This window comes from Scomber scombrus, chromosome 1 (genome assembly GCF_963691925.1).
Source record: "Scomber scombrus chromosome 1, fScoSco1.1, whole genome shotgun sequence".
NCBI classification, from domain to species: Eukaryota; Metazoa; Chordata; class Actinopteri; order Scombriformes; family Scombridae; genus Scomber; species Scomber scombrus.
The window spans coordinates 35,374,311-35,402,006 of record NC_084970.1 but is presented as its reverse complement, the minus strand read 5'-3'; the positions used below and the strand labels follow the sequence as shown (position 1 = coordinate 35,402,006).

Here is a 27,696-nt window from a genome sequence, read left to right as displayed (position 1 = left end):
AATATGACTTTTTTTTGGTACTAAAAAGACAAACATGAGCTTCTGAAGCTTCACATTAACTTAAAGTCAGCTGAAAGAAAATATTAAAATAATTAAAACTCCTTTTTTTTGCAGCCGGTACGAACACGAGGAACAAGTACAGCAGATGTTATTATTGTTTTAACCCTCCTGTTGTCCTCAGGGGAAGGAAGGAAGGGAGGGAGGGAGGGAGGGAGGGAGGGAGGGAGGGAGGGAGGGAGGGAGGGAGGGAGGGAGGGAGGGAGGAAAGAAGGAAGGAAGGAAGGGAGGGAGGGAGGGAGGGAGGAAAAGAGGAAGGAAGTAAGGAGAGAAGGAAAGGTTGGAAGGAATGACAGGAGGAAGGAAGGGAGGGAGGAAAGGAGTAAGGAGGGAGGGAGGGAGGAAAAGAGGAAGGAAGTAAGGAGAGAAGGAAGGAAAGAAGTGAGGAAAGAAGTATGGAAGGAGGAGGGAGCAAAGAAAGAGGAAAGGAGGGGAAGAACGAAGGAACATTTAAAGAGGGAGGAAGGAAGGAAAGAAGGAACAGTCAAAAGAGACGGGGTCAATTTGACCCGGGGGGACGACAGGAGGGTTAAAACAGACTTTTGAAATCCCGTCAACGTCTCCAGTTAATTGTTAACCAGTCTGAAACTCACACAAGCAGGATGTGAAAGACGAAAACTTTGGGGAGGAATTGTTTTTCATTGATCCATCAGTTTATTTATTCTTCGTATCGAGGGATCACGTCTTTTTCTGAGGGCTGAGAGAAAAGTTACCGACTGCTTGAGCTGAAGTTACTCTGGTTTATTTAGTGCTGAGCGATAACTTGATATTACTTCACTACACTGTTGTTTCAATCAATGAATTCAGGCTTTGGATGCTTTCGACACATTGGTGTAGAGATAGATATATGTGTATAGGAAACAAGTTTGAGTAATATTAATTTATCCACTCAGCCCTAAAACCAAGAACTTTTTCTCAGCTGCTGTAAAAAGTTTGCAAGTTTTGGATTCAGCGTTTTTTTTTACAGCGATCGTCTGCGGTGCTGCGGTCAAACTGTGACGTGGTATCAGCATGAGGTAGAGGAATCATTAAAAACCAAAAGCAGATCAAACAAGGTAACAGTCAAAGTATTCAGGTATATGAAAGTCCTCCTCCTCTTATTCTCCTCGAGTGTAATGTGCGTTCCTGTAGAGTTTCGATCCATAAATACAGTCGTTTTATTAAGAAGAAGAAGAAGAAGAAGTCAGACCCAGAGCTCATGATTCCTGCCTTTTATTTGTTCAGTCACTCGATTGTTGAGGGAATATTTCGTCCTCGTCTTCTCTGCCAACATCGTTTTAAACTTTGGACTCATTAGAGAATGAAACCCGTCCAACTCAACAACATCTAGTGGAAACTCAAACTAGGAGGTCCTGTGTTTGTGTTTGTGTTTTCTTCACACAGGCAGCCGTCATATAAAAAAAAAAAAACAACTCAAATCTTCCCATGTTTTTATATTTCTATTTCTGTCTATTTCTGTCACATTCGGACTCTTTCTGCTCATCCTGAAGTCTGAGCGAGCAGTAGATTTAAAATAAAAAAAAAGATTTAGAAGACTTTGAAACATGCTTTTTAAGGCCTTTTTTTGTATCTTCGGGGCTGTATGGAAGCCATGTTTGGGGGGGCCTGCAAGGCGAGGTGAGATCCCGTCTCACTCGGATCCGTTGCCAAAGCCGCTGACACGTTGAAGCGTTCCTCACACCGGCGTTCCTCACGAGAACCAGCCTCCGTCTCCCACAGTTCTGGGTGCGATGATGCTCTCCTTCGCCTGCAGCAGCCTCTCTAAACACGGCGAGCTGATCTTGAAGGGAAGCGGCCCCCGGCTCGGACGAGGGTTGCTGCTGCTGCTGCTGCTGCTGAGGCGGCGCGTGAGGGAGTCGGTGCTGGAGGAGACGGCGTTGTCCTGCGTCGCTTCCCGGCTGCAGCGGGCTGGAAGAGGGGAGGAGGCGGGGGCGGGGATCGCGGAGGCGGCGGCGGCGGCTGCAGGCCGGTTCAGCGTCGACTCGGGCGTTTTCAGGGAGCAGATGGGCGAGGTGTGAAACCATTTGAGGTGGGTGGAGGTTGAGAAAGATGCTGCAGAGTCTGAGGAGCAGAGCGGCGCCGGAGAGGATGGAGGAGGGGAAGCGCTGCAGTGATGCTGCTGGAGGAGAAAAGAAAGACAACGTTAGCTTCAGCATCACAAACACACATAAAAAAAACAGTAAAACAAGAGTGTTACACTCATTTTAGTTTAACCCTCCTGTTGCCCCCGAGTCAAGGAAGGAAGGGAGGAAGAAGGAAGGAAAGGGGGAAGGAAGGGAGAAGGAAGAAAAGGAGGGAGGAAGGAAGGGAGGGAGGACGTAGGAAAGAAGGAAGGAAGGTAGGAGGGAGAAAGGAAAAGAGGAAGGTAGGAAAGAAGGACAGAGGAAGGAAGGAAGGAAGGGAGGAAGGTAGGGGGGAGGAAAGAAAGAAGGAGGGAGGGAGGAAAGAATGGAATGAGGGAAGAAAGGGGGATGAGGACGGAAAGAAGGAACAGTCAAAACAGACGGGGTCAATTTGACCCGGGAGGACGATACAAAGGTTTAGGACCACATGCAGCCCAGTTTGATCTCTAGTGGGCCGGACCAGTAAAACCATTGCATAATAACCTATAAATAATATATATTATATATTATTACTTTACTTTGAGTGACAACATTTGGTGTGTTCAGTATATAAATGGTTTAAATATGAGAATAATGTATTCATAGTTTTTTTTCAGACAATTATATTCTGGTCAGGGTTGAAAAGCAGCAGAAATATTAGAATTACTTTTCTGCAATTTTCATATTTTGCAAAATTATCCAGCGGGCCGGATTGGATCCCTTAGTGGACCGGTTCTGGCCCACGGTTCTCATGTTTGGCACCCCTGCCCTAACGCTTCAGACTCACTTCACATCATTTTTATCTGCGTAATTTGATTAACTACACAATGTTTTAGAAAGCTGCACGACTGAAGTCTTTTGAAGTTTTTTAGGACTTAAGAAAAAGATTAAAAATTACATTTCAGTGTGAAATATGAATAAAAAGTCTCGAATACAGTGGAAGAAAGAAGTTGCAGCAAACAGAAAATCTTTCAGCTTCGATTTCAAAGAACAGACATCAAGTTTTTCTCAGAAATTGTATTTTCACATTTTCCATCCAGTCATCTTTTTCTTGTCTTTTTTTGTTTTTACCAAGAAAAAAGGAAACAAAGCAGAGTTGTTTGTGATAAAATGATAAAGTGGTCTGTGGTTATTACAAGAAATCTCTGAGAATAGCATGAGAAGGAGAAGGAAATGAGTCATCAGTGGTCAAAAAGGGACGAATCAGCTAAAAGGTTTTGAGCTTCAAGACTCAAAAGAACAGCTGATTAGTTTTAGTTTATCTGGGGTTCAATCCCAGTGTCCCCCGTTTAACCCTGAAGCCTCAGAGACTCAACCAACGTCACCTCCTTAGTGTTTTGAGTTCGAGAGGCTACAAGAGCTCCAAACATATCACGTTACCTTGACGACGCCAAAACACGTCGCGTACGATTTGTGTGTTTGGGACTTTTTTGTTTCATGTCTTTTTTATTTCCCCCCCCCCCTCACGGCCGAGGAGCCTAAGATGCTGTCCTATCAACATGACTGGTTGGTGTTTCTCTTAGTGAGCTGATTTAAATACTAAAATAGTAAAAATCACTCAGTCATATAAACCACATAAAACATTAAAGTATTAACAAGCATTTAATATCCAACATATAAAATAATCCAGCTGATCTGATCGTACGAGAGCATAAATGTAAAGAAATGATTGATGACTAAAATATTAAAAAAGTGTTTAATATAACATCTGTGTTGTTCATCTATAAACTTTAATCCTCATTAATCTAGTGTTTCTATAAATTGAGCCGTAACCGTGCCAACACCCTCCAAGGATGTATTATAAGAGCTGGATACTGGACCAAAACTGGCGCCTACTACTGCTGCATATGCCAACATAAGTTTATAGTTTCCAGGTTTACTTCCACATTATTCAGCCCATTGAATATATGCAGTAAGGTTTCTTCTACTCGGCCCACAGACTTTACATTGTGATGACGTCACAGGGCCTGATTTACTATGATCCCAAGTAAAGGGTACATAATTAAGTGTGCAGTGCAACAGCTTGCATGTTTAATTATCGTGCATTTTGCAGGTGATCTACTAAGAATAACTGTGTGAATGACAACAGGTGCAACAGGTGCAGACAGCTGTATTTAAATGAGGGGTTTTGTGTTTAATGGAGAGTTTGGACGAGCAGGAAGCTGCAAGCACAAAATGAAATGTGATCAGGTTCTAGTCTATGCTGTTAATAAAACAGTCATTGTGCCTCTGTCTCCTCGTCTCCACGGTAACAGCCGGTTAATACCTGCCCTTCAAACTTATCAGTTACCGTCAGCAACATTACCTTCAGGTTTGGTAAATCACAATGCGTGTGCTAAATAACATATTTGCATTTTCTCCTCACTGTATTTTGCACACTGGGGTAAAAACGCCCCATATTACATTCATTAAGGTAAACGTACTAAATGAACAGCGTGTATTATCTCAATGCGCTGCGTTAGTAGATCAGCCTGCACATTTTTTTTGCGGGTGATGTCAAATTTACACGTTTTTACACACACAAACCTTTAGTAAATCAGGCCCAAAGAGTCATAATTGAGTTTGTCTGCAGTTCGAGGCGTCCTGTCAACAGATGTCTCTTTTACAATGGTGGTCTATGGGGGGGGGGGATGCTTTTTGGGCCGCAGGGGGATTTTTTAAAAATAGCTGCAATACCACAAGTGACCACTGGGCTAAATCAGCAAATAGGCTGAGCAGTGGCTCTACCCTACCAGCTCTAATAATACATCCACTACCCTAAACACCAAGCTGAAAGCTCATGTGCTACTTTCTAGTCTTCTCCTGTTAATCCTATTTTAACGCCAACTTAATGTCACAACGCTACGAGCTGTGCGTAATTCCCTTCCAGGAAAAGTCTGCAGAACTGTGGACTTACAGAAAGGTCAGGAAGGGGTCAACACGTCTGCAGTATGGAGTAATTACAGCACAACATATACCCACAACATCCCTGATTTGAGTCTGGCAATGAACCTTTGTTGCATGTCAAACCCATTTTTCTCTCTTTTCTACTTCCTGTTTGGCCTCTCTGACACCAAATGTCCAATAAAGGCAAAAATACCCCAAAAATAAGTCGAGCCTTCATGCACTGGACAATCTGATCTGACAGCCTTCTTGACAATCTATAAGTGTGTGAGTCAGTGAGAGCGGATGTTTGGGATCGGGCCCGAAACGTCAACTTCAGAGAGACCTCAGAGTGACCTACGGTTGTTTTTATAAAGCTAATAAATACATCTCAACTCCACAATACGAAGCGACAGGAATGATTTATTTGGTTTCTATTCTGAGAATCCTTCCAGATCCTCGGTTAAATTTGGTCCGCTTTAGTTTCCAATTGTGGATTTATTGATCGGGGGGGGGGGCGGGGGGGGGGGGCGGTCGACACATTCTTGTGTGCGAGTGCGAGGCCCCCGCTCTGGTTTTCCCTCATCCTTATTTGACCTCCGCTCTGCTTGTGAAACTGTTGCCGTTGGAAACCATCGCCATTCCTTCTGCCCAATAAAAATACATTAATGCCTCCACTGTCCTCGTCCAGGATGATGTTACGTAATCTGATTCATGGCTCTCCTCTTACCATCACAGTCACATTACTCTATAAACAGGACTTTTTTTTTCTTTTATTATTATTCTCATTTTTTTTCCTTCCTAACTGTATTTACCTTTTGCTTCTTAGCCGGAGTGCTGTCGTCTCTCGGGGTCAGATTTGGTTTGATGTGGGGGAACCAGCTCTGGAGCATCTCCTCTATTTTCAGAATAATGCTGAGGAAGCGTCCGCTGGAAGAGAAGAAGAAGAAGAAGAAGCCTTAAAAGAAGGTGATGATGAGGATGATGATGGTGAGTGACGTGCTTCTGACGGGACACAAGGTGAAGTCATGTGTTGCTTCAGACTGAATCTCACATTTGAACATGAACACGGGGGTGGGGGTGGGGAGGGGGGGGGGGGGTGGAGTTTTTTCGGCTGCAGATTACAGAGTCGGAGACGAGCCGCCCTGCAGCTCAGATGGCTTAGGGATGTCTCGCCAATGGCCATTACATAAGCCTTATAAAGCCTCTGCCAACACATTCAGCACTCTGGCTCCATCTGATTGGTGGACATCATGAAATAGCACAAAGACTGAATAAATAAAAAGCCCGAGGGGGGGGGGGGGGGGGGGGGGAGTATGGGTGTGTGTGTGTGTGTGTGTGTGTGTGTGTGTGTGTGTGTGTGTGTGTGTGTGTGTGTTGTATATTTGCATTCCTCGCCGTCTGTGTGATGCTATCTATACGAGGGATCACATGACATGTACGGAGGAAGGAGAGTAGAGCATGTTCAGTTCCACATGAGAAATGTGACCGCGGCGAGCTGCTGCTGCGGCACTGCTTTACACACACACACACACACACACACACACACACACACACAGACACACAGACACACAGACACACGCGGGCTGCAGCCCACACGTGGCAGCGGGGGAAGGCCCTCGTTCCTTCCATTCACAGGCTATAAATAGAGCAGTAAGCCCTGGAGCGGCCCGCCGAGGCTCCGCCCACCTGCTCACAGCCATGAGTTGGATTTAAAAAACAACTATTTGAGCCAGGGCAGCATCGCATCACACACACACACACACACACACACACACACACACACACACACACACAGACACCATGTAATAGTATCAAACACATGAGATGATTCAACTCTCTGCTAATAAAACATCTGAACCTTTAGTTTAACTTTATCATATTTAAAGCAGCTATAATCTGTATTTTTATATTAAAAATAGGACATATTCTGCACATCTCCATCTCTATATTAATATTCTGTGTCTCTACTGGAATATCTTGTCATGATGTCCAGTTAAAAACTCCTTATTTATCTTCTACTGGTCCTTTATGCAGCGCCTCAGTTCAGCCTCTGTCTATTAACAGGCTGTTTTAGCTCCTATCAGCCTTTAAAACCAGGAAAAGACAACACTTATCCACCATATCGCGATATTACGATATCCTATACCTAAGATGATATCTAGTCTCATATCAATATATTGCTATAATATCGATATATATTAACCTACTTCAAATTATTCAGATTACAGTACCACTTTAAAATCAAACTCCCCTTATAAAGGAGGAAGGAAGGAAGGAAGGAAGGAGGAAGGGAGGAAGGGAGGAAGAAGGAAGGAAAGGAGGGAGGAAGAAAGAAGGAAACGATGAAGGGAGGAAAGGAAAGAAGGAAGGAAGGAAGAAGGAAGGAAAGGAGGAATGAAGGGAGGAAGAAAGAAGGAAAGGAGGAAGGAAGGAAAGGAAAGGAAGAAGGAAGGAAGGAAAGGAGGGGGGAAGAAAGAAGGAAACGATGAAGGGAGGAAAGGAAAGAAGGAAGGAAGGAAGGAAGAAGGAAGGAAAGGAGGAATGAAGGGAGGAAGAAAGAAGGAAAGGAAGGAAGGAAGGAAAGGAGGGAGGAAGGAAGGGAGGAAAGGAAAGAAGGAAGGGAGTAAAGGAAAGGAAAGAAGGAAGGAAAGGAGGGAGGAAGGAAGGAAGGAAGGGAGGAAGAAAGAAGGGAGGAAGAAAGAAGGAACGAAAGGAAAGGAAAGGAGGGAGGAAGGTAGGAGGGAGGGAGGAAAGAATGAAGGAAGGTAGGAGGGAGAAAGGAAAAGAGGAAGTGAGGAGGGAAGGAAGGAGGGAAGAAGGAACAGTCAAAACAGACGAGGTCAATTTGATTCAATATAAATCAATATATTGCTATAATATCGATATATATTGCCCTACTTCAAATGATTCAGATTACAGTACCACTTACTCCCCTTATAAAGGATTCATAAAAGGTTGTAAGTGAGTCATTAATTAGATTTTACACACTTAATAAACCATTAATTAACAGTTGTAAATGAGTTATAATCTAATTTCCCCCATACATCAATGCTGGGTCACTATTTGGCAAGATGAAGGTAGACTATACTGCTGTATTTATATCCATCTGGGTTAAAATAGGCGAAACATACAACAGCCCTGATTAGCTGCCATGTTGTTTTCTCCTCGTCTTAACTTCAACGACTCATTCTGCCAAACAGGAAACAAGCGTCCAGAAACATCCAGTACGTTCTGATGAAGAACGACTCGGAAACACTTTCCTCACACACACACACACACACACACACACACACACACACACACACAACATTTTTATTCTAGTGTTTTTAATATCCTGATTGTTTTCCTCTTTATAACACAACTTTTTATGTCTAGTTTTACACACACACACACACCATCCATGACTTCACAACACACACACATACACACACACACACACACACACACACACACACACACACACCATCCATGACTTCACAACACACACACACACACACACACAAACAAACACACCATCCATGACTTCACAACACACACACACAAACACACACACACACCATCCATGACTTCACAACACACACACACACACACACACAAACAAACACACCATCCATGACTTCACAACACACACACACACAAACACACACACACACCCTCTATGACTTCACAACACACACCATCCATGACTTCAAAACACACACACACACACACACACACCCTCCATGACTTCACAACACACACACACACACACACACACACAACCACACACACCATCCATGACTTCAAAACACACTCTCACACACACACACACACACACCCTCTATGACTTCACAACACACACACACCATCCATGACTTCACAACACACACACACACACACACACACACACACACCATCCATGACTTCACAACACACACACACACACACACACACACACACCATCCACGACTTCACAACACACACACACACACACACACACACACACACACACACACACACACACCATCCATGACTTCACAACACACACACACACACACACACACACACACACATTAAATCAGAGGTATATTTAATGCCACCTACACTGCAGCGCTCCTTCCTTCCTAAATGTGTGTGTGGTCCTACCTTCAGATGTGTTTAACATAGACGTTCACTTCACAGCCCACACGTCACTTTTATGTGTCAAACGGAAATAAAAAAAGTACCGTATGTTCTCTGTTTGTGTTAAAGAAAGTGGGTCAGACTCTTGGCTAGCGAAAGGAAACTGATGACCTGATTTTTTTTTTCTGTGTGTGTGTGTGTGTGTGTGTGTGTGTGTGTGTGTGTGTGTGTGTGTGTGTGTGTCTTTTTTTCTTTATTTCAGCTGTAAATGCAGCTTTACTGTACGCTACCTGCCGGAGACTAGCATGGCTTTCAGTTTAACTTTATTATATTTATTCATTTTGTCTTTTTATCTTTTGTTTTAACCCTCCTGTTGTCCTCCAGTCAAGGAAGGAAGGAAGGAAAGGAGGGAGGAAGGAAGGGAGGAAGAAGGAAGGGAGGAATGAAGGGAGGAAGGAAGGAAGAAGGAAGGAAGGAAGAAGGAAAGGGGGAAGGGAGGACAGGAAGGAAGGAAGGAAGGAAGGAAGGAAGAAGGAAGGGAGGAAGGAAGGAAAGGAAAGAAGAAAGGAAGGAAGGAAGGAAGGAAGGAAGGAAGGAAGGAAGGAAGGAAGGAAGGAAGGAAGGAAAGGAGGAATGAAGGGAGGAAGAAAGAAGGAAAGAAGGAAGGGAGGAAAGAATGAAGGAAGGTAGGAGGGAGAAATGAAAAGAGGAAGGGAGGAGGGAAGGAAGGGAGGAAAGAAGGAACAGTCAAAACAGACGAGGTCAATTTGACCCGGGATGACGACACAAAGGTTAAAGCCTGTTTTACTACTTTTTATTCTTTTCTTTTTTTTTTTAAATATCGTGATTGTTTTCCTCTTCATAACGCAACACTTTTTATGTCTGGTTTTACACACACACACACACACACACACACACACACACACACACACACACACACACACACACACACACACACACACACACACAGAGTTGCATCATCTGTGGCAATGAAACGTCTGACCTTTAGTAGTACTGGACTTTAGCAGCTGTAATCTGTATTTCAATATAAAAGGACTCATATTCTCCACATCTCCTTCTTCTATATTAATAATCTGTGTCTCTACTGGAATATATTTACATGATGTCCAGTTAAAAACTCCTTATTTATCTTCTACTGGTCCTTTATGCAGCGCCTCAGTTCAGCCTCTGTCTATTAACAGGCTGTTTTAGCTCCTGTCTCTTTAAGACTTTACTGGTTTTAAAGAAAAGCAGCAACTAAAAACATCTTTTTAATAATCTCTCCTCACATTTCTGGTTTTACACACTTTATTTTATAGTGACGTTATTTTATTATTTCATTATTATATTATATTAACCTTCGTGTCGTCTTCCCGGGTCAAATTGACCCCGGCTGTTTTAACTGTTCCTTCTTTCCTCCCTTCCTTCTTTCCGTCTGTCCTTCCTCCCTCCCTCCTTCTCTCTTTCTTTCCTTCCTCTCTCTTTCCTCCCTTCCTTCTTTCCTTCCTCCATCCCCCTTTCTTCCTTCCTTCTGTCCTTCCTTCCTCCCTCCCACCTTCTTTCCTTCCCTCCTTCCTTACCTTCCTCTCTCTTTCCTCCCTTCCTTCTTTTCTTCCTCCATTCATCTCTTTCTTTCCTCCCTCCCTTCTTTCTTTCTTTCCTCCCCTCTACCTTCCTCCCTCCCTCCTTCTTTCCTTCCCTTCTTCCTTCCTCCCTTTCTTTCCTTCTTCCTCCCTCCTTTCCTTCCTTACTCCCTTCCTTCCTTCCTTCCTTCTTCCTCCCTTCCTTTTTTCCTTCTTCCTTCCTCCCTCCTTTCCTTCCTTCCTTCCTTCCTCCCTTCCTTCTTCCTACCTTCCTTCCTTGACTCGAGGACAACAGGAGGGTTAATCTTTTATTAGCTTTTATTTTATTTGGGTAATCTTAATTTTTTAATTCTTATCCTACCTCTGGTGTTTCCTCACTTCCTGTTATTATCATTTTCATCATTCTAATCATTTTTTTTGACTATGTAAAGCACTTTGTGTTACTTTACTATGTATGAAAAGTGCAATACAAATACACTTTGATTGATTTAGCAGCTACAGATCCAGATATTTCCCTCTCACTAACTTTGATGGATTTGGAAATAAGCATCAGTTTCAACATATTTTTTTAAAAATGAGTTAATGAAGGTTTCTGTATGTTTTTGGGTCATAAAGTGATGCTTATGACATAAATGTTTCATATTTTTACTCTATTATTCTGATCTTGTCCTTCTTTACTAACTTAGTGTTTGTGTTTTCCATGCAGGACGTTTCATCTCTCCCACAGAGGAGGACATGATGATCCCTGCCTGTTCTCAGCAGGATGATTCACAAACTTCTCAATGAATCTTTTTTTAAACATGTGGTGGACAGATCAGCTTCAGCCCCGTTATGTTAGCTGTGTGTGTGTGTGTGTGTGTGTGTGTGTGTGTGTGTGTGTGTGTGTGTGTGTGTGTGTGTGTGTGTGTGTGTCGTACAGATCATCTCAGCTGTGACGGTTCTGCACCATAAACATTTTTTCAGTTTGCAAGAAACGAAAAACTTTTAACATTAAAATCTGAAACATGAACGTTTTCTTTCAGAGGAAAAAGAAACTTGAGCTGAAATCTATTTTAACCGAGTTTTTACTTTAACTTTTAATACTTTTTCTCCTGTTTTCTCTTATATTTCATTTTCTCTTATCTATTTTATTCCTTTGTTTTTGTTCCTTTTCTTTATTCTTCTTCTTTATTATCTTATTATCAACTGAAAGCTGCTATATAAAGTTTGACTGATTGATTCATTAATTGATTAATATATTGATAATGAGATAGTCGAGCATAAAAAATATATATTATCAGGCTACAAAGATGTAAAAAAGACTTTAATTATAATATAAATCATGTTTTTATTCATATATATTATATTTGGGGCTGATGATGTTTGCATTCTGGGTTTAATGTTGTTAAAAGTTCATTTTTAATCTTTTTTTATTCATATTTAAATTGGTTTGACTCAGGGTTCACTTACTTCTCTCACTAACTTTTTCTGGGGCTTTCAACCACATTTCATGGTTTTCATCAGAGGCTGAAAATGGGTTTGATAATAACAGTGAAACCAACTCTAAACAGTGATGAAGACGATGATACACTGATGAAAGATCCGGGACTGTGAGTTTAGATTATATTACCAACCTGGCAAACTCTCCAAAAGTCATGTATCAAGTTTCACACTCAAATATATTATAGTTTATCTTTATTTATACTTTTCTTTAGTGCAATAACTGTATGTTTATTATACTTAAACAGTTTTATTTACTGTGACTGTCGTCTCTAATAATAAAAGTTTATGTTTCATGTCTAGACGCTTTTTTACTCAGATACTTCATCACATTTATTTATGCAAGAAAAATGTGTGTTAAAAAAAAAATGTTATTAGTGTGCATGAGATTTTCATTATGTTAAGTATCAACAGCATTAGTCCAACTCCAAAACACTTTTCATGTCTAAAATGTAAAGAAACTAGAAGAGAAATGTAGAATATAGGAAGCTAACAGTTAAATGATCTTTCTCTCCTTCAGAGAGTCAAACACCTCTGTTTCTTCCTCCATTTGTTTTAACCCTCCTGTTGTCCTCGAGTCAAGGAAGGAAGGATGGAAGGGAGGATGGAAGGGAGGAAGAAGGAAGGAAAGGAGGAAGGAAGGAAGGAAAGGAGGGAGGAAGAAGGAAGGAAGGAAGGAAATGAGGGAGGGAGGAAAGGAGGAAAGGAAAGAAGGAAGGAGGACGGAAGGAAGGAAGGAGGGAGGGAGGGAGGAAGGATGGAAGGGAGGAAGAAGGAAGGAAAGGAGGGAGGGAGGAAGGAAGGGAGGGAGGATGGAAGAAGGAAGGAAGAAGGAAGGAAAAGAGGAAAGGAGGGCAGGAAGGAAGGAAAGGAGGGAGGAAGCAAGGGAGGAAAGGAGGAAAGGAAAGAAGGAAGGAAAGGAAGGAAGGAAGGACGGAGGAAAGAAGGAAGGAAGGAAGGTAGGAGGGAGGAAAGAAGGAAGGAGGGAGGGAGGGAGAAAGGAAAAGAGGAAGGGAGGAAGGAAGGAAAGAAGGACAGAGTAAAGAAGGAAGGGAGGGGGAGGAAAGACAGAGATAAAGGAGGGAGGGAGGAAGGAGGGAAGGAAAGAAAGAGGGAGGGAGGAAGGAAAGGAAGGAAGGAAGGAATGAGGGAAGGAAAGAAGGAGGGAGGGAGGAAGGAAAGGAAGGAGGGAAGGAAAGAAGGCAGGAGGGAGGAAGGAAAGAAGGAAGGGAGGAAAGAGAGAGGAAGGAAAGAAAGAGAGAAGGAGGGAGGGAGGAAGGACAGACGGCAGGAAGGAAGGAAAGAAAGAAGGAACAGTCAAAGCAGACGGGGTTAATTTGACCCGGGAGGACGACAGGAAGGTTAATCCACACGAGTTCTCGTGTGCCTGCAGTGAACATCTGTAACATCTGTATCGTCCTGATAGAATCGACTTCGCTGTAAATCACAAACAACCTTCATATGTTTTCCTGTGATTGTCAAACATTGTGCTCCTCTCCGTGAGACCAACTCCTCCCATCTGGCATCAAAGACTTAAAAAACACCAGATGAGTGAAGCCGTGCTGGAAACGGCTTCTTATAACGGCCTCGTAGTCGTATTTCATGTGTGTGACGGTTTTTTAAGAGGTCGCGGAAAGTTCATGAAGAGAAAATATAACAGCAGGAAGAATAAATGAGTCTGTGTGTGAAGTTAATACATGAATGTTTTAACAGTAGATCCACGTTCAAATAAAAACAAAAGCGCCTCTTTGTTGCTATTAAAGCTCATTAAAGACATTTTCGGGTCTATGAGCTTTTTGAGATTAATGTTTTATTTTATGTGTGAAACTTTAAGGTTCTGTTTGATGTTTTTATAGACTCACATTAAGAACAGAGAGTTAGTACCAGAACATTTAAAGGATAAGACGATGGTGCTTTTCAGTATTTTTCTATATTGTATTAACCTTTGCGTCGTCCTCCCTGTCTGTTTTGACTGTTCCTTCTTTCCTCCCTTCCTTCCTTCCTTCTGTCCTTCCTTCCTTCCTTCTTTCCTCTGTCCTTCCTTCCTTTCCTTCCTCCCTTCCTTCTTTCCTTTCCTTTCTTCCCTCCTTCCTTCCTTTTGGTGCTGTCTCTTTATCTGCTTCCTTTTTAAGTGAGCGTCCTTTTTTTGTTGTTTATTGTGTTTGAGTTTCAGATTATCTTTTCTTTGGTTTTGTGCTTTAACTTCAGTTGTTTTCTTCTCTTTCTCCTGTTTTCCCAGTTGTTACTCCTCTCTTCCCTTCGAGACATTATCAGGGTCGTAACAGTGATGGAGAACAAATCCACAGTCCTCAACTATTTATACGAAGAAACACTTGAAAAATTGAGAATCTATCCTTTAAAATAGGGGATTATTGGCAAGTTTAGTCATCTAACATCATAAATATGACTTATTGGCTCAGACCAGATTAAACTGTGAAGCTTATCTGACTGATGTGGTTTTTCTAATGACATAAAAATGTATGGATAGAGCCAAACGATTGATTTTATCTCTCTGACTGTTTAGCTGAATATAAATTGTTCTTTATCTGCCGGCGAGATCGACTTTTACTGGAGAAAAGCTCATCATTTTGATGATTATGAACCAAGTTGTCGGGTTATAATAAAACGTCTTTTATCAGAGTAGATTTACTGATGCTTATCTTGAAACACATCACTAAGAAACTGGCATCTTGAAAGGAATGATTTTAGGATTAAGGAGCCAATCTTGCTGCATATTTTGTCCCTTTTGTGCAATTTTTTAAAGGTATTTTCTATTTATAACTATAAATGTTTAAAAAAAGAGCAAGTATTTCATCTCACAAACATTCCTGGCTGTGTTTAATCAGCCTTCTCGGGTCTCTACTGCTGTTTATCGGACATGTGGACACTATTTCACCATCTAAACTATGTGATCCGGCTGCCCGGGATAAAAAAAAGATCAAACACACACACACACACACACACACACACACACACACACACACACACACACATGAAGGAAGAAAGCAAACAGGGGAGATTTTCTAGCCGGCTGTTGTTTCTACTGCAGGGTAACAACACGCTGCCACAGTATTTAAGGTATTTACCCCATGTTTGGATTCTGAAGGACCCCCATTATTCTCTGGATACGGTCCATTGCGACGCTCTCCTGGAAACTGCTGAGACCTGCAGGAGGAAAGAAAAGAAAAGAAAAAAAAAAAATGAGCAGTGAGCATGAGGAGAAGAGGCACGTGGCTCTGGATCTGAAGCACGGTACCAATTATGACCTCTGCTTTGTGTGGTTGAGATCATCACATTTATGCTTTTGATGCCACAAACAACAGCAGCTTCATTAGAAAAACCCGCCCGTCTGCAGACTCTTCATTAAGTCAGGAAATCAATGCGATGATTAAAAAAAAGAAGGAAAACCTTTGACCAATGACATGAGCTTTAAAAGGGTTCAACTGGCAGAAATACAGTAGAATATTTATAAGTATGTTTTTAATTGGTGTGTAAATCAGCTGGAAATAAGAATCATTGTGTTTATTAGCTCAGAGAGAGTCTTTTATATCTACAGAGGGAGCAGAGTCCAGCTAATGATGTATTATAAGAGCTGGATACTGAATCAAAAATGACCTTTCCATTCAATCCTATGAGATTTGCTCGGCTGCTGCATACATTAAAATAAAGTATCTAGCTTCCAGTTTACTTCCACGTTATACAACACAATGAATATGCTCAGTAGTGTTTCTCCCACTCCGCCCACAGACTTTACGTTGTGATGACGTCATGCATTTTTAAATCCCTATTCTCAGCTTGAGAAAAGTTTTACAAATATAAAACCTCCTTGGATCAAAAGTTCATAACATAAAGAGTCATAATTGAGTTTGTCTGCAGTTCAAAGTGTCCTGCCAGCAGTTTTACAGACGTCTCTTTATGGGGGGAAATGGGCTTTAAGCTGCAGCTGCAATACCGCGAGTGACAACTAGGAGAAATTAGCTGAGTGGCAGCGCGCTATGCAGCTCTTATAATACATCCATGAGTTGGCCATGTTGCATCATCATGTTTCTACGGTAGCCCAGAACGGACAAACCAAACACTGACTGTAGATTAAGACTTTTATGTTATTTTTTTGCATGTTTTACTACACGCTTTGGAAAGGAAAGGCTGCGTCTGTAATCACTCCCTTATTCACGCATTCACTACTCCCTTTATGATAAACACAACATAGTTCATTCAGTAGTGATTTCAGACACTAACTAATCATCGTCAGCTGTAGAGTCAAGTGATGGTAGTTTTTTACATCTTTAAAATGTGGATCATTAAATTTATGTCCAACTCCTCCCATCGTGTTTTGGTCTAGATAGAGAGGAGATATATGTAGATGTTTCTTTCTTGATGACGTAATCATATATTTTTCTTGTATGAACCTGTGTGTGTACTGATGTATATGATCCATGTTGACCCGAGAAAGAGTAGCTAGTATCATTTATACTCAAGACGTCACTTTAGACTCCTTTTGAGGTAATTTTTTCCTTTTTTTTCAAATTTTGAGACATTTCAAAGTTGTATTTGTGTGTTGTCGATCATGTTTGCATGTTTCTGTTAATTTGTAATGTATGTTTGACTTATTTATTATCTGTTGTGTGATGTGTGAATTTCTTGTACACACGTCTCTCTTGAAAAAGATTCACATCTCAATGAGACTACCTGTTTAAATCTTACTAACCTGAGCTAAATAACATCTGTGAGCAAATCTGTTGCTTTAAGAAGTCACAAACAAACTAAACTAAAATATTTAATATCATTTTCACAATTTTGCAAACTAAAGAATTGAATAACAGGATGAAAAATCAAGTTTGGTTTCTTAATTTTCTAGGAATGCTGTGCAGTGGTTTGCTGTAATATTAGAACTGTGTATAAGCTGCTGATTGTGTGGTTTTGGGTGATTATTTAATTGATGAAATATGTAGTGACGGAGCTTTTTAAAAAGGGGACACATTGTATTGTGGCGAGTGAATCACACACTGAGCATTAACGCGGTGACTCGGCTCCTGACTGAACGTCTCACATTGGGTAGATTGGTGTTTGCGTGCAGGAAGGAGAACAAACGGCCGTTCTTAGAGTCCATATCTCACCAAAACTGTGAGCACAACAGAGCCGCTTTGATCCCAGCTTTCATCTCTGAAGCAGTCTTAGTTTAAAAAGGATGTTAAATGACTCGTGAGCTCTTTGATCCTTTTTTCTTTTTCTTCCGCCGCTGTAGTTTCTAGTGTGTGTGTGTGTGTGTGTGTGTGTTTGTGTGTGTGTGTGTGTGTGTGTGTGTGTGTGTGCTCTGCCTCATTCAGTCTTTTTAACTGTGAATGTTTCAGTTTTAATTATTTCTAAATGAACACGTCATTAAATCAAGAGGAAATCTTTTGAATCTCAAAGTGAAACTAAAAAGGGAATATGACAAAGCCACCGGCAGAAACCCGATATTCATCACATCACTCTTTAATCATGTAGCGATGAATGCTCTGTGTGTAATTAGATATTTTCTCATTATGACATAAATATACAGTATTTAACATCTTCAGCTGAGAGGAACATGAGCAGGAAGGTCACATTTGTTTCTGTGTGAAAAGAAACTGATTCAGACCAGAATGAACCAACAATAACTACAGGTCTGAAATGATCAGGTCTGGTTCAGTCTCTCCATGTGTTTTGTGAGACTGACTGGACATGAAACCGGAGCTCGTTCAGGCCTCGGCTGAACTCAGTGTTCAGACGAGCTACATTTAGCGATACTTGGCTCAGTCTCACATGTTGTTTCTGACTCATCGATGCTGCTTTATGAAAACTTATGAAAGCTTTTCAAACTACAGAAAATGCAGGAAGGACAAGTTAAAGAACAACAGAGCTGGATTTCTTTGTTGTAGTTTACGACTAAACCTTTGCTGCCTCCCAATAGAAACTATATACTAATACTATAATCACTGATACATCACAGCCTGATTCAACACGTTCTCCTGAATCATTAACCAAGCAGATAAAATAACCAGCACAACAATGAACCTTTACATTTCCACTGTGCCTCTCTCTGAATGCTCTGGTACCATATAACTTATTTATTCTGTTTGTTTTATCCTGTTTTTAGGAAGATGTTCTCTATATTTGAGTCTGTGTTTTAAATGCTGAGCCTCATCTAAGATCTGAATCTGAACATCATGTTTTCATTGTTAGTTAATATGTTTCGAGGCATTCATGTGGTGTCAGAATAATCGGAAAAATGAGTTCCCAGAAGGGAAAATTCACATGAACGCCCCTTCAAGCTGGAATAACAACTGGGAATGTCTGCAGATTTTGGCAGAGGACTTATGGAAAGTTGGCTTCATATATGCAGAAACATGGCGGACGTAAGTAAATGTTTGATTGATGGTGATAAACTTTATACTCATTCACGTATTGCACATCAATTTTTGCTAATTTTTTGTTTCTAAAATGGTGTTCGGTTGTGATTGGTAGTTGCTGTCCACGTAGAGTATCTTAATTAATTATCAAAGTCATTTAAAGAGTCATGTAAAGAAATATTTTGGTGGTTTTAAGGAAGTCTGACACTAAATACATCACATCCTCTTTGTAGCTTTGTAGAGCACCTGAATGCATCATAAGAAATATTTTGGTGGTTTTAGGGAACATACTGCTGCAGGAACAAGTCTGACACTAAATACATCACATCCTCTTTGTAACTTTTATGTTGTTTCCACATTTTAAACCTCATGAACACACTGAAGTCAGAAGAACGGATCGTCCGAGGAGCACCTGAACGCATCGTAAGTCAGCAGAGGGAGCAGGTGATAATTAGGTGAGTGAGCACAGGTGTGACTGTGTGCACTTCCTGCTGCTGAATCAGCTTTTATTACATCTGTAAATGATTTTATGTCTCTGTACATGTTTAATGTTGGGTAGTGCAGCCTGAGGAATCTTTATTTTTAATATTTTAATGTTTTAATGAGTCTTTACATGAGTTTAAGTTTGCTGAAGGAAAATGAGAAGAGTCTATTTTAATCATCTATTAACATTGGACCAGTCTTAATACTGCTGGTTTTTACAGGCAACACTGACTACTGTATGTTTTAAGTTAAAGTTTAATTTTTAATGATCCTTCGGAGCATTTATTGATCGTGTTTAAAGTCTGTTTTTAACTCTGTTTTTCCGTCTAACACCGTGGTTGAGTATAGTATGTCAGAGTTCACCCACATGTGCCAGTTTGTATGTGTGTTAGCTCATTATTTACTCATCACGTCTTCTGTTTGTGTTGTTTCTGTTTGGTTTTTCACTCCTCGTCTCTCTCAACATCATTTTTTGGTCTATCAGCAGCTTCTCTAGCTTTAGTTTTATTGGCTCCTGCATTTTAAAACCATTTAGATGTTAGATTTAGAAGACATTAGCGTGCACATGTTCACAGAGAGTTGGACTATTGGACCAGACGCTCTCTCTCTCTCTCTACAGATCGATATCACACCCGATCTGACTGTTACCAGCCCAGTGAGGACCTACTAACCTACTAATAGGTTCATGCTGCTCTTATCACCCGTTTATATCAATGAGCTAATGTTGGTTGAGCCCAGTAGGCCGATTATCTGGCACGTGCTGTCATGTGATTGTAAAGTTTCTGTCTGGGGGGAAAAAGAAAGAAAAAAAGGGAAAGGAGTAACATTTTAAGAATAGTTTTAGCATTAAAATGTGTTTTTATTACATTTCTATTGAGAAAGTGCGTTTTATGTTCATATTCTTTGTATATGATGATGATTGTTGCAGATTTTCTTCATGCTTTCTATCGTTGCTATGGTGGTTGCTATGGACGTTGAAACCACGTAGTTAGATGTTGTTTGAATCATTGTCTTTGTGTTGTTACCTGAGCTGTTTAACGATGTTCTTACAATTAAAAACGTGACTAATTGAATTTGAAATCCTGAATTTGAAGCGTTGTGATTGGTCGGATCTTTGGGGAGGACCCGCCCACTTAAAAATGGAGGGAAAATGTATTTGAAAAGCTTATCTGAAGCTAATTTGAAGCTTCAGCTGCTTTACCTAGTCTTTCAGTCTCTACAGTGTTTCCTTGTTGAGCTGCAGTAACACAAAAAGAAGGAATTTGGCACAAAAAAAAAGACAGATTTGACTCATTTAGACGGCTGAGGTTTGATTTAAGCTTTAAATAAAAAACATCTTTGCTCAGAACAACAACTGTGGTTAAATTGTTTTAAGACAGATTTGTGCTTTAAATTTTAACTGGGAGAATAAAAACCATCCAAAACAGTCCAGATGTTTCAGTCTGGTACAAAATGTTGGAATAACCGACCAACCAACTAACCTCCATCACCAAGCTGCTCAAAATACTCAGTGTTAGTCTGATTTGGGGGAAAAATTGGCCCTAAAAAATATTAAATTTAAACGTTTTCTACTTGATTTGACTCATTTAGGCAGCTGAGGTTTGATATTAACTTCAAATAAACATTTTTGCACAGAAGTACAACTGTGGTTTTATTGTTTTAAGACAGATTTGTGCTTTAAATTTTAACTAGGAGAATGAAAACCATCCATGCAACTACCAAACTACCCAACCAACCACCATCACCAGGCTGTTAAAAATACTCAGTTTTGGGCTGATTGAGGAAAAAAAATCACTATATTTAAACGATATCTACTTGATTTGACTCATTTGGACAGCTGAGGTTTGATTTTAGCTTTAAATAAACAGTTTTGCACAGAAGTACAACTGTGGTTAAATAGTTTTAAGTCTTGTTTGTGCTTTAAATTTTAACTAGGAGAATAAAAAACCAGCCTACCAGCATCATCAGGCTGCTAAAAATACTGAGTGTTAGTCTGATTCAGGAGAACATCCAGTGAAGTAATCATCCCACTTTGACTCCCAGCATGACGTGTTTATTATCTTTTAGCAGTTTGATCTGAACAAAGTGTGTCCATTAACCAACCTGCCGCTGAGCTGCAGAGCGGAGCGGCACATTTCCAGGAAAAGGATCAGGGGGGGGATTTTAGAGACACTTACGTTCAGAGTACCTGCCTGATCTCAAGCCGTGCAGGATGGACGACAGCGGCCGGACGTAGCACTGCAGCTCCGTGCACTGTGTGGGACAGATAATGGAGTTAACATTCATGCAATCAGCTCTGCACCAAGTAAAGTGCTTTTCTAATAGCTACTTAAGTGGAGCGTTGCTTACGGCTTTACTAAAAAACTGCACACACACACACGAAGATTGCATAAGTCAGACCTCAGTGGATGTAATGAGCGGCATGTGTGTGTGTGTGTGTGTGTGTGTGTGTGTGTGTGTGTGTGTGTGTGTCTGAAATTCCTTCAATCTCTCATTTGGTGACGGTCGTATTGATTTACAGCCGAGTGACTGATCGCCCGTTTACACCCGCGCTCCCTCATTTGATGCCATTAGTGTCGTGTTTCGTGTTACAGCTGAAGGTAAAAAAGAGAGAGAGAGAGAGAGAGAGAGAGAGAGAGAGAGAGAGAGAGAGAGAGAGAGAGAGAGAGAGAGTGGAGCCATTAACAGCTGACACAAGCTCGTGGAGAAACTGATAGCGATCAACGACTTCACACGTGTCTCGTCTCGCCGAGCTGTCGCCCCGCTACCTTCGCCTTCGCCGCCGCCGCCTCCTTCCTCTCCCTCACAGACAGATATCACCAGACTGACCTGCAACACTGGCACCGTCACATCCTCTCACGCTGATGTTAGACGCCTCCCCGCAGCTACTTTATCATTAAGAGAGGTAGTTTTGATTTCACTTATGTGCAGATCTGTTATTGATTTCTTTAAAGTACCTTCAGATTAAAGCCATTAGCTGAGGAGCAGAAGAAGAAGAAGAAGAAGAAGAAGAAGAAGAAGCTCCTTTAATTCCTCTTTCATTCAAAGTGTAAACTGACTTCTGGATCATTTCCTGCTACTGTGGAAGGAGAAACTGCAGTTTGCTGGGAAGGAAAGTTTTCAACATGGAGAAACATAGCAGCATGTTTCATTTTTAAAAAGTCACTCTGTGGACTTCTAGTTGTGCAATGGAGCAGTTTCTGTCTCATTTTTGTTTGTTTTGTGCACATTTACAGAAGCACAGTCGATGCTTTCACACTAGTACAGTAATCTGCAGGTAGATGTGCTTATTTATAATCATATATATATATTTATATTTTCACCATAAGTCTAAGAAATTCTAAAAGGGTTTATTATTAATTGTTTTCATAGATTTAAACATTGGATTACTCCAGTAAATAATCAACAGATTCATCAATAATTAAATATTTATTAGTTGCAGCCTTATTTTGGATCGTAGGTTTGTTTTTTTCATGGTTTTGCAGCCTCAGATACAGATTTTAATCATATTTTTGATGATAGTTTGCTTCTAATTTGGTGGGAAGGAAAGTTTACAACATGACGAAGCCTCCGTGTTGAATACATAGCAGCATGATTCATTTTAAAAAGTCACTCTGTGGACTTCTAGTTGTGCAATGGAGCAGTTTTTTGTTTGTTTTGTGCAGATTTACAGCAGATGCACAGTTCACAGTCGATGCTTTCACACTATTACAGTAATCTGCAGGTAAACATAACTGTAGGTGATGTTGTTTTTTAAAGTATCGGCTTTTAAAATGTTTTATATAGGAAGGATATTGAGCCAACACTTTAGTTTGACCTCCAGGAAACACACAGTCTGTCTCGTTGAGAAACACTTGAACGTTAAAAATAACTTTTGTTTGTTTATAAGAAAAGTCCACAGAGCTCCGTCAGGTCTGAGAGTAAAGTTAGCTTCTCTGTTAGGTTGTAAAGTAGCCGGTTTAACCTCTAAACCTCTCGTCTTTGTTCACTTTAACCTCTTCTACTTTTACTAACTCGACTTTTACAACATATTGTTGCAGTGAAGCGGTTACGTGAAACCTCTGAATCCTTTTTCTATCATCACCAGCAAAATGGAGGAGTGTAAATATGGAGAGATACCAGACATGGCCCATCTGTCTCACTGCTTCTCCATGGCAACGGTAAATTAAGATAAATAACTAAATAAATAAAATCATTCACACCTGCTCGAGAGAGAGAGAGAGAGAGAGAGAGAGAGAGGGAGAGAGAGAGAGAGAGAGAGAGAGAGAGAGAGAGAGAGAGAGAGAGAGAGAGAGAGAGACAGAGAGAGAGAGAGAGAGAGAGAGAGATAGAGAAAAAGATAGACAGAGAGAGAAAGAGAGAGAGACAGAGACAGGGAGACACAGAGAGAGAGACAGAGAGTGAGAGAGACAGAGAGAGAAAGAGAGAGAGAGAGACAGAGAGTGAGACAGGGAGACACAGAGAGAGAGAGAGGGAGAGAGAGGGAGAGAGAGAAAGAGAGAGAGAGAGAGACAGAGAGAGAGAGAGAGTGAGAGAGAGAGAGAGAGACAGAGAGAGAGAGGGAGAGAGAGAAAGAGAGAGAGAGAGAGGGAGAGAAATAGAGAGACAGAGCGAAAGAGAGAGAGAGTGAGACAGAGAGGGAGAGAGAGAAATAGAGAGAGAAATAGAGAGAGAAAGAGAGAGAGAGACAGAAAATCAATCACATGATCAGTTTAGAGCTGACTCTTCAATTACTTTTAAGATTTAAGCTTCTTAAATGTGAATATTTTCCTCTGTGACACTAAACTTAAGATCTTTATGTTGTGAAATGTCCATAAAAACACATTCGAAGACGTCATCTTGGACTTTTGATCGACATCTTTCATAATTTTCTGACAATTTATTACAGATTACGTACATTCACAACAGATGAATCACTAATAATAAGAATAACCATTCAGTTGAGTTTGGTTGTCTTCATACTTCTGACCACATAGTGTGAAAGGAAGCTCTCACTCTCTGATTCTACGCAGCTGATATCTGAAGCTCGGTCGTCTAATTTTATTCAATCTTCTACAGGAAGGAAGTTTACACCACCGAAAGATGATGTTGATGTTGAGTGATTCAGGGTGAAGATAGTGAAGAGTGTGGCAGAGTCTCACTCTGTTATTAACCTAAAGCTCAGCTGATCTCATCAACGTTCACAAGTGTTTCTATTATGATGATTCGTTAACGTCACTTAAGGCAATTAATCGAAACCGACATTTAGAAACTCTAATCGACTTAATCTTGCTCATGTCAATTAATCGTGGTGTTCACTGTTGCCATGACAGCAAAGGTTGCATATCTTTAACCCTCCTGTTGTCCTCGAGTAAAGGAAGGAAGGGAGGAAGGGAGGAAGGAAGGGAGGAAGGGAGGAAAGGAGGGAGGGAGGAAGGAAGTGAGGAAGAAGGAAGGGAGGAAGAAGGAAGGAAAGGAGGGAGGAAGGAAGGAAATGAGGAAGGAAGGGAGGAAGAAGGAAGGAAAGGAGGAAGGGAGGAAAGGAAAGAAGGAAGGAAGGAAGGATGGAAGGAAGGAAGGAAGGAAGGAAGGAAGGAAGGAAGGAAGGAAGGAAGGAAGGAAGGAAGGAAGGAAGGAAGGAAGGAAGGAAGGAAGGAAAGGAGGAAGGAAGGGAGGAAGAAAGAAGGAAAGGCGGAAGGGAGGAAAGGAAAGAAGGAAGGAAGGAAGGAAGGAAGGAAGGAAGGAAGGAAGGAAGGAAGGAAAGGTAGGAGGGAGGGAGGAAAGAAGGACGGAAGGGAGGAAGAAAGAAGGAAGGGAGGAAAGGAAAGAAGGAATGAAGGAAGGAAGGAAGGAGGAAGGAAGGAAAGGAAGGAGGAAGGTAGGAGGGAAGGAGGGAGGAAAGAAGGAAGGAAGGTAGGAGGGAGAAAGGAAAAGAGTAAGGGAGGAAGGAAGGACGGAAGGAGGAAGAGAGAGGAAGGAAAGAAAGAGAGAAGGAGGGAGGGAAGAAGGAAAGAAGGAAGGGAAGGAAGGGAGGAGAGAAGGAAGGGAGGAAAGAAGGAACAGTCAAAACAGGGTTAGGACGACACAAAGGTTAAGGAATTAGAAAACTTGTCTCCAGTGATGATTTGAACCCAAACCATGATCTTTACATAGTTCTAATCAAGTAAACTAGACATTAACCACAGCGTCACACCTTAAAACATCATTATCTTCCCTCCCTAAAGATCCTCATGTGTGAGGGCAGCAGTGGACAATACAAAACTAAAGAAACTGAAAATACACAATCGTTCATTAATCGTAATCGAGGTTAAAAGTTCAATTAATCGTGATTTTGATTTTTGCCATAATCGCCCAGCACTAACGTCACTTCTGCTGGAAGCGAAAACGTCCCCGCTAATAAAAAATGTTTCATGAACTAATAAACAGAAATAAAAAACATCCGATAAGTATTAATAAGTATTAAGAAGAAACCCTGCAGATATAAGCCTCTCCTAAATGTTCCAACCACGTATATCTGAAGCTCCATTGTCGCACTTTCACCACAACAACCGCCCCGTCCTGCACTGATGACACATTCTCCTGTTACGTCTACGCCCGTCACGATGATTCAACTTAACGTACAATAACATGGAAATGACTACAAACTGATACTGGGTGTGTGTGTGTGGGCTGCAGGTATGCTGTTAATGATTAACGGTGAAGCTATGAAGGGACTTGGCACCTCTCAAATAGGGAAAGTATGGCATTTGAACCAATATCACCATGGTAACCGACATAAAATAGGTCTTAAAATGACAATAATATCGTTTATCGTGATTATTTCTGTGAGAATATATCGTCCAATGAAAGTAGTTATTATGACGGGACTAGTTATAGATGCACCAGGATGCATTTACACTACAAAAACATATGTGGTCAAATGCTGACAATGCGTCTCGAAGCTCGTTTATACTTTTATTTAATCTTCGTGTCGTCCTACCGGGTCAAATTGACCCCGTCTGTTTTGACTATTCCTCCCTTCCTTCCTCCCTCCCTCCTTCTCTTTCTTTCCTTCCTCTCTTTTTCCTCCATTCCTTCTTTCCTTCCTCCATCCCCCTTTCTTCCCTCCTTACTTTCTTTCTTTCCTCCCTCCCTCCTTCTCTCTTTCTTTCATCCACCCTACCTTCCTCCCTTCCTTCTTTCCTCCCTCCCTCCTTCTCTCTTTCTTTCCTCCCCCCTACCTTCCTCCCTTCCTCCTTTCCTCCCTCCCTCCTTCTCTCTTTCTTTCCTCCCCCCTACCTTCCTCCCTTCCTTCTTTCCTCTGTCCGTCTTTCCTCCCTTCCTCTTTTCCTTTCTCCCTCCTTCCCTCCTACCTTCCTTCCTTCTTTCCTACATCCTCCCTTCCTTCTTTCCTTTCCTCCCTTCCTTCCTCCCTCCTTTCCTTCCTTTATTCCTTCCTCCCTCCTTCTCTTTCTTTCCTTCCTCTCTTTTTCCTCCCTTCCTTCTTTCCTTCCTCCATCCCCCTTTCTTCCCTACTTACTTTCTTTCTTTCCTCCCTCCCTCCCTCCTTCTCTCTTTCTTTCCTCCCCCCTACCTTCCTCCCTTCCTTCTTTCCTCTGTCCTTCTTTCCTCCCTTCCTCTTTTCCTTTCTCCCTCCTTCCCTCCTACCTTCCTTCCTTCTTTCCTACATCCTCCCTTCCTTCTTTCCTTCACTCCCTTCCTTCCTCCCTCCTTTCCTTCCTTTATTCCTTCCTCCCTCCTTTTCTTCCTTCTTCCTTCTTTCCTCCCTCCTTTCCTTCCTTTATTCCTTCCTCCTACATTATCGTTGCAATATCGATATCGAGGTATTTGGTCAAATATATCGTGATACTTGATTTTGTCCATATCGCCCATGCAGCCCCTACCTTTAACTCTTCTGCAGTCTCCACTCAGGACGAGCACAGTGAGGTATGGAGGACACTACTCACTTAGCCAATGTGACATGAATAGCCTCTTAGCTGCTAATGTGATACTGAGGTCAAAGGTCATGTCCATGCATCATACGATAAGTGACGATGCTGATAGTTACGTTAATGTACGATAAGTGTATAACTATTGTGACAGGGTGAGTGATGATGAGGTGTGATAGTGTCTGTGTGTGTTTTTATCAGTTATAACTCGAGAGGAAGAACTTCTCACCTTTTGCGAGAACAGTTGATTTTCAGTGTCTGGTTGACGTTTTTCACAGAGTTCGTCTAAAGCAGCGCTGCGTGTTCTCTTCCTGTCCACACGAAGCGTCTGCTGCTGCTGCTGCTGCTGCGTACAAACGGAGGTAAATCCCTGAACCGGACTGACCGCCGCCGGCGTCTCCATGGCGACGGCGGCGGCGGCGGGGGGAGAGTCAGCGCCGCCGCCTCCGCAGCAACCTCCATCTTTACAGTCACTCCTCCTCCTCCTCCTCTGAGTCGATGCGGAGAGGAAGCAGCTCGATGGAGATTCTCTTAACGATGTGGTTGATTTCGACGACGATGATGATGATGATGATGAAGATGATGATGATGATGACGACGGCGCAGGTGGAGCGTCTGCCTGCTGAGGACTCAATCTGTCGGGGCTGACGCAGTCGTCCTCGTCGCTGGCGAGCCAGTCAATGGAGTAATCCGAGTCTGACGTCGACATGGTAACAAGTTATATCATCAGCTAGCAGAGAGCATCACG

The 27,696-nt window shown here is 41.6% G+C and overlaps 1 protein-coding gene across 2 annotated transcripts; it reads right to left on the bottom strand.

The window, feature by feature from the left end:
- Positions 1–388: 388 nt before the first annotated feature.
- Positions 389–27,696, bottom strand: LOC133982448 (circadian-associated transcriptional repressor-like). 2 transcript variants are annotated; one of them, XM_062421536.1, is made up of 5 exons: positions 27,178–27,696; positions 21,219–21,294; positions 15,274–15,352; positions 5,837–5,951; positions 389–2,176 (listed from the first exon to the last, which is right to left on the bottom strand). In XM_062421536.1, the coding sequence occupies exons 1-5, from the start codon at positions 27,655–27,657 to the stop codon at positions 1,748–1,750; spliced, it is 1,179 nt and encodes a 392-aa protein (XP_062277520.1). In that variant the 5' UTR covers positions 27,658–27,696; the 3' UTR covers positions 389–1,747. The 2 variants fall into 2 exon arrangements, with proteins under 2 accessions (XP_062277520.1, XP_062277591.1); XM_062421607.1 differs by having other exon boundaries at positions 389–2,173.